Below are 18,229 nucleotides of genomic sequence, written 5' to 3' on the forward strand. Positions count from 1 at the left end.
CAAATCTATGAGTGTGCAAAGAAAAAATCAAATGCCAAACAGGGCCACAGTGTAGCTTTGGACTTTTATGGATACACTGCAATTCTGTACCATAGGAAACTATAAATTGTCTAGTAAATGAATAATTGCTGCTGATGTAAAAAAAAAAAAAAAAAAAATGTATACAAACTGCACACATTCCATACGGATGGCAAGTGAGAAAAAAAATGTTCCCACTTTTCCGGATTAAACTCTGGATGTTTTTTTATACGGGCGTGTAATCTACCCTAAGGGCACAAACAGACAGTAGTATTTCTCATATGAGGATTGCATTACCGTGAACGTACTGGTCCGACACCTCCCCTGACCTGAGCGCGTCAGTGTGATGTTTTTCCAAGCAGCTGTCACGCTCAGGTCAGGAGAGCAGATGGTCAGTACAAGGATTGCGAAATGATGCTCGCACGTGATGCGACCGTCTATCTGTACTCTAACGGTGGTGCTGCATACTGATTTACATATTGCATTTTGACTTTTGACGATGATTCAGCTTGATCACACAGCATTATTAGTATTCAGGAGTTTGTCTTTTTTTACATGTATTCATTTACTTGTTTATGCATCCGACATAAATATGTTTTTATTGATTCTAGTTAATGATACTTTTTATGTGTGAAAAATAAAGATAATTGAGTATATTCCACTATGCCAAGTCTCAGAGGTTGGCACGCACCACTACTGTTTGTCTGAGAACTCAATTAGCATTTTATTAAAATGTTTACTCATCTCAGAGAGCAGTCTGGAAGTGCCACTATCTTAACACTCCCAAGGTCCATTTAATCTCATTGTTATTTTAGTTTGATGTAAAAAGGTGAATGTTGGATTAAACAAAACCACTGGTCCTGGTAATCTGCAATTTCATGGTTGCATTTTGTGAGTAGATCTACTGTGACAAGATCTGAAGTCTGAAGGAGTTTTTTCAGCATTTAGAAATCATCCTGGGAGGCGAGCTGATCTGTAGTGTGATCATACCATGACTATATTACATCTCTCCAAGTCCCTGCTATCCCCAAAGCTTTAACATAAAATTGCATCTCTGGCTGTGAAATAATCAAATCCTCTACAGGTAATGTGTTCCAGCTTATTGTAATGCAAAAAAAATAGAAAAATAGAAAAGAAAAAACGGCAAATGTTATTTATTTAACTTGAGTCGGAAATCCCCTCCACCGGTAAACTGTACTGTATACAACGCGCACTTTCATTAAGTTATAAGTGTTTTTTTTTCCTTTGCAAATATACTAGCTCTCAGTAAATAAAGCAATAGCCAGTGTCCCTTTTAGCAAAAGCTATATATCTGTTCAGACTACAATTTGCTTTGTTTATATGCTTTGCCCTTGAACTCTGGTTATTAACGCAATGTTTCTCCAAATAATGCTATATAATAACTCTGCTCGGAGCACATTCATGACACTGCACAAACAACCACAGGGCCAAAGCTCGGCTTGCCAGATAGAAAAAAAAATAAAGGAAGAGGGAAGAGAGGCTGCAGAATTACATCAGTTGAAGGGCATAGCTTTGAATTGAAGTAGCAAAAATGATTAGGAAATTGCTGTAAAAATCAGCCCTGCAGTCCTCGACTGCTGAGAGATCTTATTCTCCTCTGTGTAATGTCATCCAGCCAGAGCACGTCGTAATAGTAAGCCCTCGACCAACAGGCTCAAGCTAAGAAGATAATCATGGGAGAAAATAAAGAAGTCATATATTTAGTGACAATGATATCACATATGTGAGCTATCGCCGCACATACCAGCTGATGCTAAGAGGATTTCAACGAAACATTGCTGTGCTGTAAGCCCATGGTTGAAAGAGCCATGCAAGGTCAAATGGCTGGCATTTGGTCTGGTTAATAGCTTTAATGTATGTCTATTTTTCAGAATGCCCTATTCGTCACCCCATTTATACCAAACTTTCTATGTCTTTAAGGCTGTTTTAAAAACTTTTCACATTCTGATAAAGTTGTTTTTTTTCTGAGAATTTATAAAATTGCCCAAATGATGAGCTCTAGCAACACTTCTCTGGTCAACCTCTATATTGAAAGTGGTGTCCCATCTATTGGTCAAGTGACTGCTGCCATTAAAGGCCATGGCAATTCAAGATATTACAGTGTTGTTCCTTTCATATCAGTGGAACAATGCTGGAATGTCTTAAATGCCTTCCAAAATACTACAAGTATGAACTAACCAGTAAGCTGATGAAAATACTGAAGAAATTGCAGTGCTCAGAAGGGTAGACAGTGGTCAGCCTCCCCAGAGATCTAATATTGATTGCTTGTGCTAAAGAGAAGCCATCAATTTTAATTGCTGGATAACCCCTTCAATTGAGACCTTTCAAGAGTTTGAGCATGTAAAACTGGCTACATCATGGAATAATGGCTGCAGAACTGAGTTTATATTTTTTAATTTCTCCTATCCATTGCAGAGATATTTGCTTTTAAAGTTTAGGTTTGATTTATACTATAGTTCAGCTGGGTGTTAGCAGAGATTTGTATCTGGGGGCGTGAACTTCTTCCCATGCATGAGGTTGACCATTCATAAGCATGCAGTGTCATGCATAACACATCTTCCTCTCCACACTTATCTCTGAAGCTACTGTTCTGTTATGTATTTCCGGTCAAGGATCACACTCCTTTGATATCTCCAGGCTTGTTTATTACATGAGACTTGTGATACAGTCCTCCATTACAAGATGTCTGCTAACAACAACTAACCAACAAGTTCTTACACTCTATAGTACACACATCAAAGTAGTGAGACTCCTAGAGGCCACATCAACATATAACATATTGCTACAGCTACTGTGTAGCGATACAGCAAAGCTGATTTATTTATCATTGCCATCACTTCAAGACTCATGTCACGGCAGTCAGGCTGGGAAAGGGTGAGAGTTGACAGCACTCTGACAGCTTAAATTGTATCAGCCAGTTCAACTAAAAAAATAATTTATAACCTAAACTTTACAAGCTCTGCTATATAGAGAAGAATTTAAAATTATAAAAATTATGTTCTTCTTATTTCTGCAGCCACTATTCCATGATGTGGCTAGTTTAGCAAACTCAAACTGGTGAACAGTTCTCTTTAAGTGTAAAAAGAAATATTGATTAAAATGCTATAAAGCTAAGGTAAAGGCAAGGTCTTTGGAAAATAAAATCCCATCATGACTTTGTATACACAGGATAGTGAAGGACTTTGTAGACACAGGATATTGGAAGCCTATGTAAACATATATTATAGTGGAGGACTAGGTACACAAAGGATAGTGGAGGACAATGCATACACAGGATAGTGGAGAACTATGCACACACAGGATAGTGGATAACTATGTACACACAGGATAGTGGATAACTATGTACACTCAGGATAGTAGAGGACTAGGTACACAGGATAGTGGAGGATAATGTGCACAAAGGATATTGGAGGACAATGTACACCCAGATAGAGGAGGACTATGTACACAGAGGATATTGGAGGACAATGTACACACAGGATAGTGAAGAACTATGTACACAGAAGACAGTGGAGTACAATGAACAAACAAGATAGTAGAGGACTAGGTACACACAGGATTGTGGAGAACAATGTACAGACAGAATAGTGGAAGACAATGTACACACAGGATATTGGAGTGCAATGTAAACATAGCATAGTGGAGGACAATGTACACAGTGGATCATGGAGGACAATGTACACACAGGATAGTGGAAGACTATGAAGACACAGGATATTGGAGGCCTATGTACATGCAGGATAGTGGATGACTATGTACACAGGATAGTGGAGGGCAATGTACACAGAGGATAGTGGAAGGACTATGTACACAGGATAAATGAGGACTATGTACACACAGGATATTGGAGGCCGGTAATGATAATATAAGATTTGATAAGTAAGATATAACTTCTCTGGAACATTCCAGAATCTTCCATTCTCTAAACTACAGATGAGAATTTGCCTGCCACATAGCTGCGACCCCTCTTCTTCCCCCACAGCTCTGTGCCTGCTTGTAACCCTACACCAGACACTTCCTGTGCAAACATTCCCCTCTCCAAAGCTAAGGAATGTTAATTAAGCTAATTGGGTGGCTGCGGCCAGAGCATTTGTAATTCCCTCACTGCAGCGTGTGCCGGGTGGCCAGACCTCATTGAGTCAGCCGACTGGCAACCAATTATCTCAGATGTAGTTCCCTGACTGACCTGAGGGTAAGGGGGCGCCGGAGAGCTGCGAATTCCAAAGTGGAACTGAAAAGTGGGATATACATAAATCCCTGCAGTTCGTGAAAGATTGTTAGCAGTGGTGGGACATCCAAAATAACCCCCCTGCGATAAATTGTTAGGGCAAGACTAGTGTTTTTACCACATGGTGCCAGCCCCCTGTGCCTGTGATAGCCGTGTGTCGGCAGTGCGTTGCATACCTCCGTCCGTGACATACCGGTGTCAGCGGCGGGATCTGACAAGGCCTATGTATACACAGGATATTGGAGGCCTATATACACATATGATAGTGAGGACAATGTACACAGAGGATAGTGGAGGACAATGTACACACAGGATAGAGGAGGACTATGTACACACAGGATATTGGAGGCCTATGTACACAGGATGGAGGAAGACTATGTACACAGGATAATGAGGGACTATATGCACACAGGATAGAGGAAGACAATGTACACACAGGATAAGGGAGTACTATGTGCTCATAGAATAAGGGAGGACTATGTGCACACAGGATGTTGGAGGCCTATGTACACATATGATACTGGAGGACAATGTACACACAGGATAGTGGAGGACTATGTACACACAGGATAGTGGAGGACTATGAACATACAGGATAGTGGAGGACTATGTACATAAAGGATAGTGGAGGACTATGTACACACAGGATAATGGAGGACTATGTACACACAGGATAGTGGAGGACTATGTACATACAGGATAGTAGAGGACTATGTACACACATGATAGTGGAGTACTTTGTACACATAGGAAATGGTGACTATGTACACTGTACACAGGATAATGAAGGCTGATGTACACACAGGGAAATGGAGAATTACTGTATGTTTGGACACAGATTATTGTTGCAGACATCAAGGAGAGGATTATGAGAAGCCCAAGGAAATCACCGCAAAAAACGATGTCAGCAAGAAATTCTCAGCAACAACTTTTCCATGTGTTCTGGAATAACTCAAGATACCGCGGTATGTGAACGGTGCTTTTGTTAAAAAGTAAGGATTAATATCAGTGTGTGACATTTTTCAATTGACTACTGAATGTGATTGTAGATGTCTAGTTGGACCAATTGCAGTATTTTATAACTGGTGAAGCAGGGTTTTATTTAACAGGTATGGAAATTTTCAGACATATGGTAAATTCAAACTAGCAGCACCAACAGCAAATTCATGGTGCAAAATTGTATTGTAGGGCTGTTACACAATTATCTGCACATCATATTCAGGTTATATGTATTGACATATATTATTTGTTATAGTATAACTTTTATTTTAAAACAATAGCCCACGGTTGTAGTATCAGTAGTGATATTGTAGCTATGTGACACTGAATCAATGACGATGAGCGTGTTATCAGTGCAGAACCTTTGGGAGTAAATGATGTGGCTAATCAATGTTTATAAGATGGTCTGCTCATAACCAGCAATGTCTTTCTAGGATTCCAGATGCATAATTTAAAGTTCCTTTAATCTGCAGTGTCATTCCCATTTGGTTGAAGGCAGGCTTCTCTTTATGATGTCAACCATAGCAGCAAAGGTTAATGGCAGTTCTCTAAGAATGTACTTAGATGCAGTGCCTTGTGTAAACCATTTATCCAGTTTGACCTCAGATGCTATCATAACATTGGGTGACAACATATAACCTTCATGAAGCACTCCCAAGAGATTTTTATTTTCTTAGACCTAGACCTGTGACTATATGGAATCTTAGTGAGAAAACCAAGTTAGAGGATAATAAGTTAGCAGCACTTCATGACATACTGTGTAAGGCTTCAGGTTACACAACTGAAAGAAAAAACAACTTTCACAATGTTCTTTATCAAAATTGATACATATTCAGTAGAGATGGGAGAATAACTTCATGCAAAAGTAAGTTCTACTCAAACCTTATAAAAATCCACTTTTTCCAAGATGCGGACTTTGCCGATTTAGCAAAATGGCGGCCGCTACATGCCATTTTTCAAAATTATAAAGGGCCACCAAAAGATTAAAAAATGTAAAAAAAAAAATCCACATGGGCATGTTACCGCTCATCACTCTGATCTCTCAGCTCCTCACAGTCACCCATCGGTTCACATCCTCTGATCCAGTTGCTCACCTCCGAAATCTCTGGGCCTCTCACACTGAGCCGGGACTTTTGGGGCAGGAGTCAGAAGGTGCGATGAGGACTGGATGGGTGACAGCGAGGAGAGCATTAAAGGGAAATTATGGATTTTTTTTCAATAACTCGTATATACATAATACCTTTATTTTCTTCTGGGGGCTGTAGAGACTCCAGAACATAATAAGGGACATTGAATTTGAGTCTCCTAGGAAAAAATGTGAGAGCAGTCTAGTTTGAAATTTGCCTTATTCGCTCATCTCAAATATTCAGGTCACACTACAGAATAAAAATGAAAACCTTTAGACTATTTAATATTTCTGTGTTTTCTAAGTGAAGCAGTAGCTAATTGTCTATTCAAGGATGCCTTTTGTGGTCAGCATTGTCCATGCCTGTCTGTGCTGGAGGGAACGCATTGATGCCACACCATCCGCAATACTGCATTCAATAATTTTTTGCTCTGTTGTAGGCTTTGGGCGGGGAATGGAGTGCTTTTTGCAGCAGACCTTTTGTTTTACTGCTGTGCTTTAATTTGTCTGCATGTGTTAAATCAAGATGTTCATAAAACTAATACTTACATGTAACAATAGGATGGTTCTTTATGAAATTATGACTTTTTAGAGGCTTTTTTATGCAAGTTCTTCAAGTCCAAATATTTTGTAATTGTGAAGTCACTGATAACAGAAGTGTGCTGAAATACACACTATGGCCCCTATTCATTAAGACTGGTGTTTGGTGCAGGAATCCATTAATGAATTTAGTGCATCTTATCCCAGCAGGCGCAACCATGAGTCTCACCAGAAACATTGGGCGAGAGTAACGACGCCCTGGCTTTTCCCCAACTGACGTGAAAACGCCAAAAGTAGCAACATTTTTCCCAACTAATTTTACTAATATTTATGAAAAAATAATATAGACCTTTAATTGGAGCAACTAAGCTTCGTGCAACCAAATTTGTTTTCTAATAGGATTTAATCATCTCAGTCTCTGTTAAGAATAGATGATTGAGCATATTGAAAGTCAGCATGCCTAACTCTTCCTCTCCCTTGGCAATAGGGAAAAGGTGGATCACATGAATCATCGTTTATGTACAAAATGTGTCTAATGAAATTTGAGATGAACATTGTGGTCATTAATTAGCTGGGAGCTCATAAATAGTAAGGGATGAGTCAGTGATAGCACTCACTCCGCAGAACAGTTTCTCAGTAAGCTTATTCTATGCCCAGAAAAAAACAGTAAAAAGCTGGGGTCACACAAGCATAAATTTTCTTCTGCGAGAGAATTGTCTCGATTATGGTAATGACACCCCAATCAAACTCTGGTCCAAGTTTGATCAGAGTGTCAGCCTAGTGTGATCTGATACTCTCAGATGAAAGAATAGTAGCACAGGAGAGGAGAAGATGGAGAACAAGATTTCTCTATCTTCGCCATTGTACGAGTCTGCAGAATCTGACTGCACTCAGATATCATTCGAGAGCAGTCTGATGATCTCAACACACCCATAAACTTGAGTGGGTGAGTGGCATCTGGTTGACGGAGTCACTTGCAGCTTTCTGCAATTTTTTTCTCATGCTAAATTGGTATGAGAAATACAACGGTGATCAGCGCTGCCCCATAGAATAACATTGGTTCGAGTGCTATCGGATAAAACAGAGGTGAGTGACCACTTACACAGAGGCTATAAAGGCAAATAGTTCAACATTTTTGATGAAACACATTTACAAAAATTATATTTGGCTAAAAATACTAGAGTTTTTTATTTCATCCTTTAAGTTTTCAAACACATTTGTTTACACTGTGCTCCACCAGTTATTTAGATTGGTTCCCCAACTCCAGTTCAAGTATGTTCATAGAAACCATAAATGAAGATGTATTGACAAAATTACACCAACTGAGTGCGACAGTGTTGATTCTAGATTTCTTTGGAGAAAAATATGCACAGTCTATGAGTAAGGGCTCATTAACACGTCAGTATTTTCCACATACGAGAAAACCGGACCGCTTATTCTGATCAGTCCTTGATCAGAATTTGATCATAGTCTGATCAGAGTATGGTCTGAGTGCCATCAGTTTTTCTTGTACATGGAGATAGGAAAAAAAAAGTTTTTCCTTTCTGACAGTCCAAGAAAATCAGACCCATAAACTAGCGTTGCTGATATTGATCCGACCCTTGGATCAAAATCGGACATGTCACAGGTATTTTCTGCTGCGCTGACCGCTCGGTCTGAGGAAAGAATCGGACATGCGCACATCCCAATAGAATATAATAGGTGCAAATACTGTCAGTGAAAACCAAGGCTAGCACTCATTCAACAAAATCAGACGTGTGACCAAGCCCTTACTATTTATACGCTGTACTAAAGAACTAAAATAGAGATTCTAAAGGAGACTGGTTAATTTGTATCTTATTTCATAGAAAAGAAGACATCAGTCTCTTATTTCTCATGTGCCATCATTATTGGCTCATATAAACTTCAAGACGTGGTAGAAATCTCATCTCAGTTTCAAGAGGGCAGCACTGTGTTGCACCATCAATTTACAAGTATTTACAGATTCTTTGACATCATGTTTGCACTTGTATTTTTTTGCTTTAGCTTTCCTTTTTCTCTGCCGTATCCTAAATATACCCAATGCTTCCCTAAACTAGTATGCAAATTGCCATAAAATATAACTTAGGATAAAAGCCACATCATAATTTCAATTTGCAGTCACAGAGTTTCGGGGTATTGCCCCTTGTCAGTGTGAAGTATTTGGTAGGTGAGAGGCTCTTGAGTGAGGTCGAAGGGGTAATGTTTCTCCTTGCAGGGAATGACATACCGCCTTTGACATGCCAAGGTAAGGAGGTTTATTCACCATGCAATGCTCCTCTTATTACATTTTCCAGAGGAGCATCACATGGCGAATAAGCCTTCTTACCTTGGCATTCCAGAGCCGGTATGTCACTCTCCCTAAAATAGATAATTTACTTTCATCAAATTTACAAGTTCTGTTGGTCAATACAACTTTTCCAATAGGGTAAAGCAAACATTTATACACGGTTATCATTCTTTAGGCTATGTGCACTCGGTGCGTTTTTGTTGCGTTTTCGTGGTGTTTTTTTTCATGCGGATATGGACCAAATATGCTATAAAAGCCTTATACAAGCTAATTCAATGACAATCCTGAAGTGTTGTGCACATGATCAGTAAACAGCGCATTTTTTCTGCAGTATGTCAATTCTTTGTGTGGATTTGTAAAGTTTTCCATACATTGACTTCACCTGAGTCAGTCAAATCTGCAGCAAAAACCAAGGTATAATAATGTTTGCGGATTTGCTGAGTTTTTATTGCATTTTTACTGGCTTCCTATGGTGTTTCCCATGCTATCACCTGTGAGACAGTGTAGGAAACACTGGCACAGTGGTTCTTATCGACAGCAATGCTACCGCCGGTAAGACCATCGGTTAGAGCGCTGCAGGGTCATGCTGTCAGGTGTCATCATGCCCCCACAGCTGTGGCCCGCAGCAGTGACCAGCAGTGTAATGCTTACCGCAGGTCAGTAGGTGTGGGCTGATGAGTCTACTGCTCCCATCAGCCTACATCTTCTGTCTCTGAGAACAATGACAGCAGGAGCCGCTGATGGGAGACAGTCTCTCATCAGCAGGCACCTGTACTAACACTTAAAAAAACACATGTAAAATAATTACATATACAGCTCTGGCAAAAATTAAGAGACCACCACATCAAAGCCCTGTAATGGGCAGCACATTCTCCTGACCTGAACCCCATTGAAAACCTCTGGAATGTATTCAAGAGGATGATGGATAGTCACAAGCCATCAAGCAAAGAAGAACTGCTGAAATTTTTGCCCCAGAAGCAGTGTGAAAGACTAGTGGTAAGCATGCCAAGACGCATGAAAGCCGGTTTTAAAAATCATGGTTATTCCACAAAATATTGATTTTTGAACTCTTCCTGAGTTAAAACATTAGTATTGTTGTTTCTAAATGATTATGAACTTGTTTTCTTTGCATTATTTGATGTCTGAAAACACATTTTTTTTTATTTTGAGCATTTTTCTTTGTCTGAAAAAAAATACAAAATTTATTGCTTGGAAACTCGGAGACATGTTGTCAGAAGTTTATAGGCTAAAAGAACAGTTGACATTTTACTCAAAATATACCCATAAAGAGAAAAATCAGACAAACTGAACATTTGAAAGTGGTCCTCTTAATTTTTGCCAGAGCTGTATATTCAAATAAAAATGAAAAACATATTATACTCACCTCACACCAAATCCTTGATGCCCTTGTCTCCTAGAAAAAATGCAAAGTAAAAAACAAAATATGCTCACCTTAACGCCCAAACCCCGATGCCAATATCTCCTAGAAAAAATAAAAAATAATACACCACCTGTCTGCAAAAGTTCATGTAATCCTGAGTGCCCCCACAGCGATCTCACATGTAGAACAGTCACATTGGGAGATGTGACTGCTCTACCTAGCCACCAGCGATACACTGACAGGGTGTAATTGCTCCCGCAGTGTATCACTGAGTTGCCAGGAGAGAGTTCACCGGAATTCATCAGCTGATCAGCTCCAGTGATCTCTCTTATGGCACAACTTGTGTGAGAGAAATTTCTCACCCAGTGGTGCTGCCACAAGTGAGAGCACCGGAGCTGATCAGCTTATGAACTCCGGTGACCTCTCTCCCGGCATCTCAGTGATACACTATGGGAGCGATTACCTCCTGTCAGTGTATCACTGTCTATCTTTGAGAGCAGTCACATCAGTAACTGCTCTCAAAATCATCAGGATCATTGTGGGAAATTATGGATTATTATCTTCTCTGCGGTCAGGTGAGGAATATTATGGTTTATTATTTTATTTTTGTTGCAGGAGATGTTGGCATCAGTGGATTAGGCGTTCGGTAAATATGGTTTTATTTCAAATAAGGAACTTCATTCTGGGTGTCTGTGTTTTTACAATATCACTATGGGGTTAGTAATTATAGACGCCTCTACATTACTAGCCTGTGGGCTTGTTGTCACCTGCTAATACAAAGGTGACATCAACCTCCACAATCATCACCCCACTTTCCACTGCTACAGGGTAAGTGGGAAGAGTGAGGCTAAGTGCCAGAATTGGTGCATTTTAGAGATAAGCCTTTTCTGGGGTGGCTGAAAGCTGATGTTTTTACCCTGGGGGGTAATATACATGGCCCCTTCCTAGGCTATTAATATTAGCCCCCAGCTGTCTGCCTAGTGTTAACTGGTTAGATTTTATAGGGGGACCCTATGTCAATTTTTTTCTGAGGCCCCCCTGTAAACTAGACAGTAAAGGCTAAGTAAACAGTTGTGAGCTGATATTAATAGCCTGGGAACCTTTATGAATATTGGCTCCTTGCCAGAATATTAACATCAACCCTCAGCCAACAGCTTTCCCTCTGCTGGTTATGAACATTATGTGGGAGCCCACACAATTTTTTTTTTTTTCATTTTTTTCTTTAAATTAATAGTTGCTGTTTGGTTACAGCCTATGTAGGTTCATAGGCTGGTGACAATGTATGTTTGTGTGTTTGTGTGAGTTTGTGTTTACTTACCGACTTAGTAATAAGGGTGTTTGGCTGATGCCTTTTCATTACTGAGCCTAGAGCTAGGTGCCAATGACTGCTGCTGACACCAAGCCCTAATCCCATTACTCCGATGCTAAAAAGGTATGAAATGAAAAAGATCGTGTTGATACAAGAAATTACATCACAAAACTTTTTTAGCATCTTTATTTAGCTCAAAAAAGCCTTCATTGCTGTACAAAAAGGCAAGCAAAAATGCATGCAAAAATGCACACATAACCGCTGCAAAAATCAAAAATCTCTGCAAAACGCCACAGCATTTTTTTTCTGCCAAGAGATGCAGAAACCTTGCAGAAATTTCTGCAAGCAAATACTCAACTTATAGTTTCAGGACTTGCCACATTGTATGTAAGTAGCTAAAGTGAGATGCAAAGATAAGCCAGTTCAAGTTTGAAGAATACAAATAGCTTTTTCCCATTCCATAGATTCTTTTGTCCCTGTCACACTATTCATATTAGAGAATTTAATGTAAACCAGATACCTGTAACTTGACCAAATTCTTATATATGTTTCAAATATTCACGCATTATGGTAGCCCTTAACTCTCGTGTCCTACAATTAGCCTGCACTTAGGCACTCATGTTCCTGTGTCATCAATAGTGCACATTATTGAGACCATGTTCGAAAACTTCAAAGGCCAAACGCTGCAAACAAATATTTTGCCAAATATCTGATACTAGATATCTGTTTTTCTAATAAGACAAAACCCTCTGAAGAATCCTGATTTCAAGGGGAGTCTGTGCTTTTTTGGCCTCAAGTAAGGAAGACAGGAAGTGAGGCATTTGATATAACAACAATATTTAGATAAGTGTGAGACATCTTTTCTCCCGGAATATTCTGAGTGAACTGTGTCCAAGTCTGGCTTTGGTTAACTTTACATTCTCTTCATCTTCCCTGCTTGATACTTAATGAGAGTATTACTTTTAAAAGGAAATATACTGTACTTACTTGTGGGAATAAGTCACATAACGCCAGAGCATAGACTTGATATATGCGAGAAAATTTACTTCTCAATTTTTTCTAAGACTTCACCAACAATCTCTTATGCAGACAAGCATAGATAAGGGACTATAACGTTTTGGATTCATTTTATGAAAATATAAACATATTCAGTATAGGCGATCAGATACTTTTGCCTCACCCTGTTCTGAGAGCCATACGTTTGTTTTCCGTCAGTAGAGCATATTGGTTGCATTACAATATGTAGCTTTCATATGTACTATTTTTGTGATACACATGACTTTTTGATCACTTTTCATTAAATTGTTTTTAATCACACTTTTTGTTTTCTAAAATATCATTCAACAGTAAGGCTCCTTTCACATTGCGCTTTGCCCATGTTCGTTGATACCGTCGGGGCTTAGGTCTGAAAACCCCTGCAATGCTGGATTCGGGTGTATGCGCCAATGCTTGTTATGTCGTATATCATTTCAGGATGTAGTAGACTACATCTGAGTGTCCACCTCCAATAGGTGTATACTTCCTAAAATGATGCTTGACAGAGCGCACATTGAGTCTGTCGGCACCATTATAATTTATTTCTCAGTCGGTGCATATGCCCGAATAATGCTTTTTGGGGGGGTTGGATATAATCCCCAGTGTGACCAACGAACGTAGGAAAAAACGCAATGTGAAAGGAGACTTAGTATACTTGACATGATGTCTCTATTCTCCCTGTCTAAATAATACTAATAATGCAAAATCTATACAGATGTTATAATTTTTTCTACTATTTAAAAAGTTAGACCTATAATCTTTTCTAGTTTTCTGGATAGAGCGCTGTGTGAGAGCTTGACATTTGCAGAACAACACGCACTTTTCATTGATGCCATTTTTGAGTACATACAACTTTTTCATTACATTTTATTTTAAATTCTGATAGAAAGTATAAGGACAAGTCGCCAACTCTGTTTTTGCTTTTCATATTTTTTTAAGCTGTTTTTTATGTATGTATTTTTATAGTATATGTTGATACGATTATGGTGATACACAGTTTACATAGTTGATTTTTTGTTTTTACTACTTCTACACAAGTAAATCACTTTTGAAAAAAAAAAAACATTTCTTTTGGTCGTCATATTCTGAGAGCCATAGCTTTTTTAATTCTTCTGTTTACATGGCTTTACTGTTTTGTGCATAAAGACCTGTAGTTTTCATTGTTGCCAGATTGGTATTCATACAACTTTTCAATGACTTTCTATTTCATTATTTTTCATTAACTTTTTTTGGTACATTTGGTATTTTTCAAACTTAACCAATTTTTGGAAAAATAGTGACCTTTTTCTTAAAACACTTAAAAATGCATACATATATTTTATTTCTACAATATTTATTAGTTCCAAAAGAGGACTTGAACATGCGATCATGTGATTGCTACTTTAGTCTGTAAGTGTTGCATTAACAAGAGGCCCAGTCTGGAGCAGAATCTAATAAACCTTTGAATGAGCAAGGGAGGGTGGTGATGGGCTGACTGAGGGAGCCTTCTTCCTCTGTCAACTCCTCAGATGCTGTGGTTGTTATTAATCATGGCATGTGAGGAATTAAACTGCTGCTTGCTCTGCTCCAAGTAGGTACAGTGGAAGCTCAGCTGATCCTACTCTTGCTGTGGCTTCTGTGCACACCAATCCTAAGACATACGGTATTTATAAATCCTGATGCAATAAGTCATTCCACATCAGGATGAAGACCTGAGTACATTTGCATTAAGGAATCATAGATATTACATTTCCATTACACATGTCAGAAAATCAATCAAGAATCTGTAAGAAAACTAAAGGGGGAAACAATCAGAAGTTCTTCGGAGTTTGTTAAGTTCATAAGACATATCATGCACCTGATCATACCAACCTTCTGTGTCCACTCTTTAAGGGTTGAAGTAATTACAGGACACCAGCGATGGTGAATGACTTCTTGTGCTGCAGTAATGTTGTGTCCATACTTACAGTACTGTTTCAGTAACTTTATTACTACTTTAGTAGAATTGTAATTGCAAACCAACAGTGTTTAAAAAAGAATATAGTAATTGAAAGAATAGCCATTTAAAAAAATCTAGAATGTAAAAAAAAGTTTATGATCTCCAGGCAAGACCTCCATTAACCAAGTTTTTTTTGTCATCATATAACCTACCTCCAAATCTGTCTTACCCCATTTATAAAAATTAATTCCAGGTGATTACACAGAAGTTAAATGCTGATAAACATATAGAAGGGAGGGGAAAAAACATATCTAAGATGACAGAGGTTGGGCTTCATAAACGGACAGAACATGACACATCCTCCATCTCCAAGCAAATAAAAAAGCCATCAGCTCATAACAAGGCAATGATAAAAGGTGCTGAGGCCAGTAAGTTTAAGACTTTGTAATAAGGTTCGGGCGCCAAAACTGATAGTCTTTTTCTTTTATATTTATCATGTCTTCACATTGGGGTGAAAAGCCATGGCTCCATCTCATTGCTGGCTACAATTTATTTCAGCTCCATTATTAGGAGATTGCAGAGAAATGGGGTAGAGGAGGGATGGGTTTCTGAAGATGTTACGATGGCCTCCTACATTATGCTCTTGACAGGTTTGTCAGGTCTTTGCAGCAAGACTTGTAAAGCACTTTAATATCATTAGCGCTATTTTCTTAATGTATCTGCTCTTCGAACTCCTAGAAAATATCATACATCATATGCAAGACATTGCATTCCCCGCCGTACCACAACATAGTGATTTCACTGCAAGTCGGTCTTGGGTTTTTAATCATCATAAAGTGATCGTTTAATTTTATTGATTAAGAGATAAAAATGAATAAATATAGTGTTTTTGGTTATACAACCTTTTATGATAGAAACCACCTTCTCTCATTGTGTATATCTGTCGAGAAGATATAGATGTTATTATTTTAACTGTTTGTTAACTCACAGTACAGATAGTTGGCCTCTAACAAGGCAAGAGATTTCAAATTATCTATTTACTCATTTTTGTTGTTCTAGCTTTAATGTATTTTACAAGAACTTATTTTCTTGTTATAGATAAAAGTCTATTTGAGGGTTTATTAAAGAACCTCTCCTCCCATTCAATTCTTTATCTATTTAATATATTGCAGTCGTCATATTATATAGCAATATGTACTTACAATTGCTCATTTTGCCTTTCTACTCAGTTAATTCTTCTGTTTTCAATTAAATCTATAACATCATGTGATTAAAAACTGTCTAGCTGAATCGTAGAAAGAGAAGGTCAATTTCATTTGCACAAGTCACTGCAAAAGTCTATGGTAGGGTGATGAGGGAGCAGATGGCTCAGGAGCTGTAGAGGAGAGCGATAAATGCAAAGGCAAGAGACTGCCTGTTTCTGCATAGAGCAGAGAAAAGAGAATAATGAACTGGGTAGAAGGTGAAAATGAGCAATTGTAAGTACACAGTGCTATATAATATGATGATTGCAATATACAGTGGGTGAAATAAGTATTTGATCCCTTGCTGATTTTGCAAGTTTGCCCACTGACAAAGACAGAACAGTGTATAATTTTAAAGGTAGGTTAATTTTAACAATGAGAGATAGAATATCAGAAATAAAATCCAGAAAATCACATTGTATAAAATACATAAATTTATTTGCATTTTGTAGTGAGAAATAAGTACTTGTGTTCCTCTGGCAAACAAGACTTAATACTTGGTGGTTGAACCCTTGTTGGCAAGCACAGCAGTCAGACATTTTTTGTAGTTGATGATGAGGTTTGCATACATGTAAGGAGGAATTTTGGTCCACTCCTCTTTGCAGATCATCTCTAAATCATTAATATTTTGAGGCTTCTGTTTGGCAACTCAGAGCTTTATCTCCCTCTATAAGTTTTCTATGGGATTAAGGTCTGAAGACTGGCTAGTCGTCTCCATGACCGTAATATGCTTCTTTTTTAGCCAATTTTTTGTTGCCATGGCTGTATGTTTTGGGTCATTGCCTTGCTGGATGACCCAGCCACGACCCATTTTTGGTGTCCTGGGAAGGAGGTTGTCACTCAGGATTTTACGTTACATGATTCCATCATTCTACCATTGATGAGGTGAAGTAGTCCTGTGCCCATAGCAGAGAAACACCCGCAAAACATAATGTTTCCACCTTCATGCTTGACAGTGGGGATAGTGTTCTTTGGGTCATAGGCAGCATTTCTCTTCCTCGAAACATGGCAAGTTGAGTTAATAAGAAAGAGATCAATTTTTGTCTCATCTGACCACAACACCTTCTCGCAATCACTCACATAATCATCCAGATGTTTACTCGCAAACTTCAGTTGGGCCTGCACATGTGCTTTCTTGAGCAGGGGGACCTTGCAGGCACTGCAGGATTTTAAAACTTTATGGCGTAATGTGTTACCAATGGTTTTCTTGGTGACTGTGGTCCCAGCTGCCTTGAGATCATTAACAAGTTCCCGTGTGTAGTTTTATGCTGATCTCTCACCTTCCTCATGATCAAGGATACTCCATGAGGTGAGATTTTGCATGTCGCCCCAGATTGATGTCGATTGACAGTCATTTTATATTTATTCCATTTTCTTATTATTGCTCGAACAGTTGTATCCTTCTCACCCCTCGTCTTGCTTATGGTTATGTAGCCCATTCCAGCTTTGTGCAGGACTATGATCTTGTCCTTGATATCCTTATAAAACTCTTTAGTCTTGCCCATGTTGTAGAGGTTAGAGTCTGACTGATTAATTGAGTATGTGGACAGGAGTCTTTTATAACGGTTACTATGTGAGAGTTGTCTTTAATGCAGGTAATGAGTTGATTTGAAACGTCTATCTGGTCTATAGGGGTCAGAACTCTTAACGCCTTCATGACCCAGCCTATTTTGACCTTAATGACCTGGCCATTTTTTTCAATTCTGACCAGTATCCCTTTATGAAGAAATAACTCAGGAATGCTTCAACGCATCCTAGCGATTCTGAGATTGTTTTTTGTGACATATTGGGCTTCATGTTAGTGGTAAATTTAGGTCGATGATTTTTGCGTTTATTTGTGAAAAAATGGAAATTTGACGAAAATTTTGAAAATTTCGCAATTTTCAAATTTTGAATTTTTATTCTGTTAAACCAGAGAGTTATCTTACACAAAATAGTTAATAAATAACATTTCCCACATGTCTACTTTACATCAGGACAATTTGGGAAACACTTTTTTTGTTAGGAAGTTATAAGGGTTAAAAGTTGACTCGCGATTTCTCATTTTTACGACAAAATTTACAAAATCATTTTTTTTAGGGACCACCACACATTTGAGGTCA

The 18,229-nt window shown here is 38.5% G+C and overlaps 1 protein-coding gene across 1 annotated transcript in view; it reads left to right on the forward strand.

Moving 5' to 3' along the window:
• Positions 1-18,229, forward strand: part of LOC141084426 (uncharacterized) — a 128,913-nt gene that overhangs the window by 58,481 nt on the left and 52,203 nt on the right. The window contains exon 7 of the mRNA XM_073569151.1: positions 17,521-17,641. Within this exon, the coding sequence (XP_073425252.1) occupies positions 17,521-17,641 (121 nt within the window). The remainder of the gene's footprint in view (positions 1-17,520; positions 17,642-18,229) is intronic.

This window comes from Dendrobates tinctorius, unplaced genomic scaffold (assembly GCF_039654945.1).
Source record: "Dendrobates tinctorius isolate UK_male_01 unplaced genomic scaffold, ASM3965494v1 ptg000022l, whole genome shotgun sequence".
Taxonomy (NCBI): Eukaryota; Metazoa; Chordata; class Amphibia; order Anura; family Dendrobatidae; genus Dendrobates; species Dendrobates tinctorius.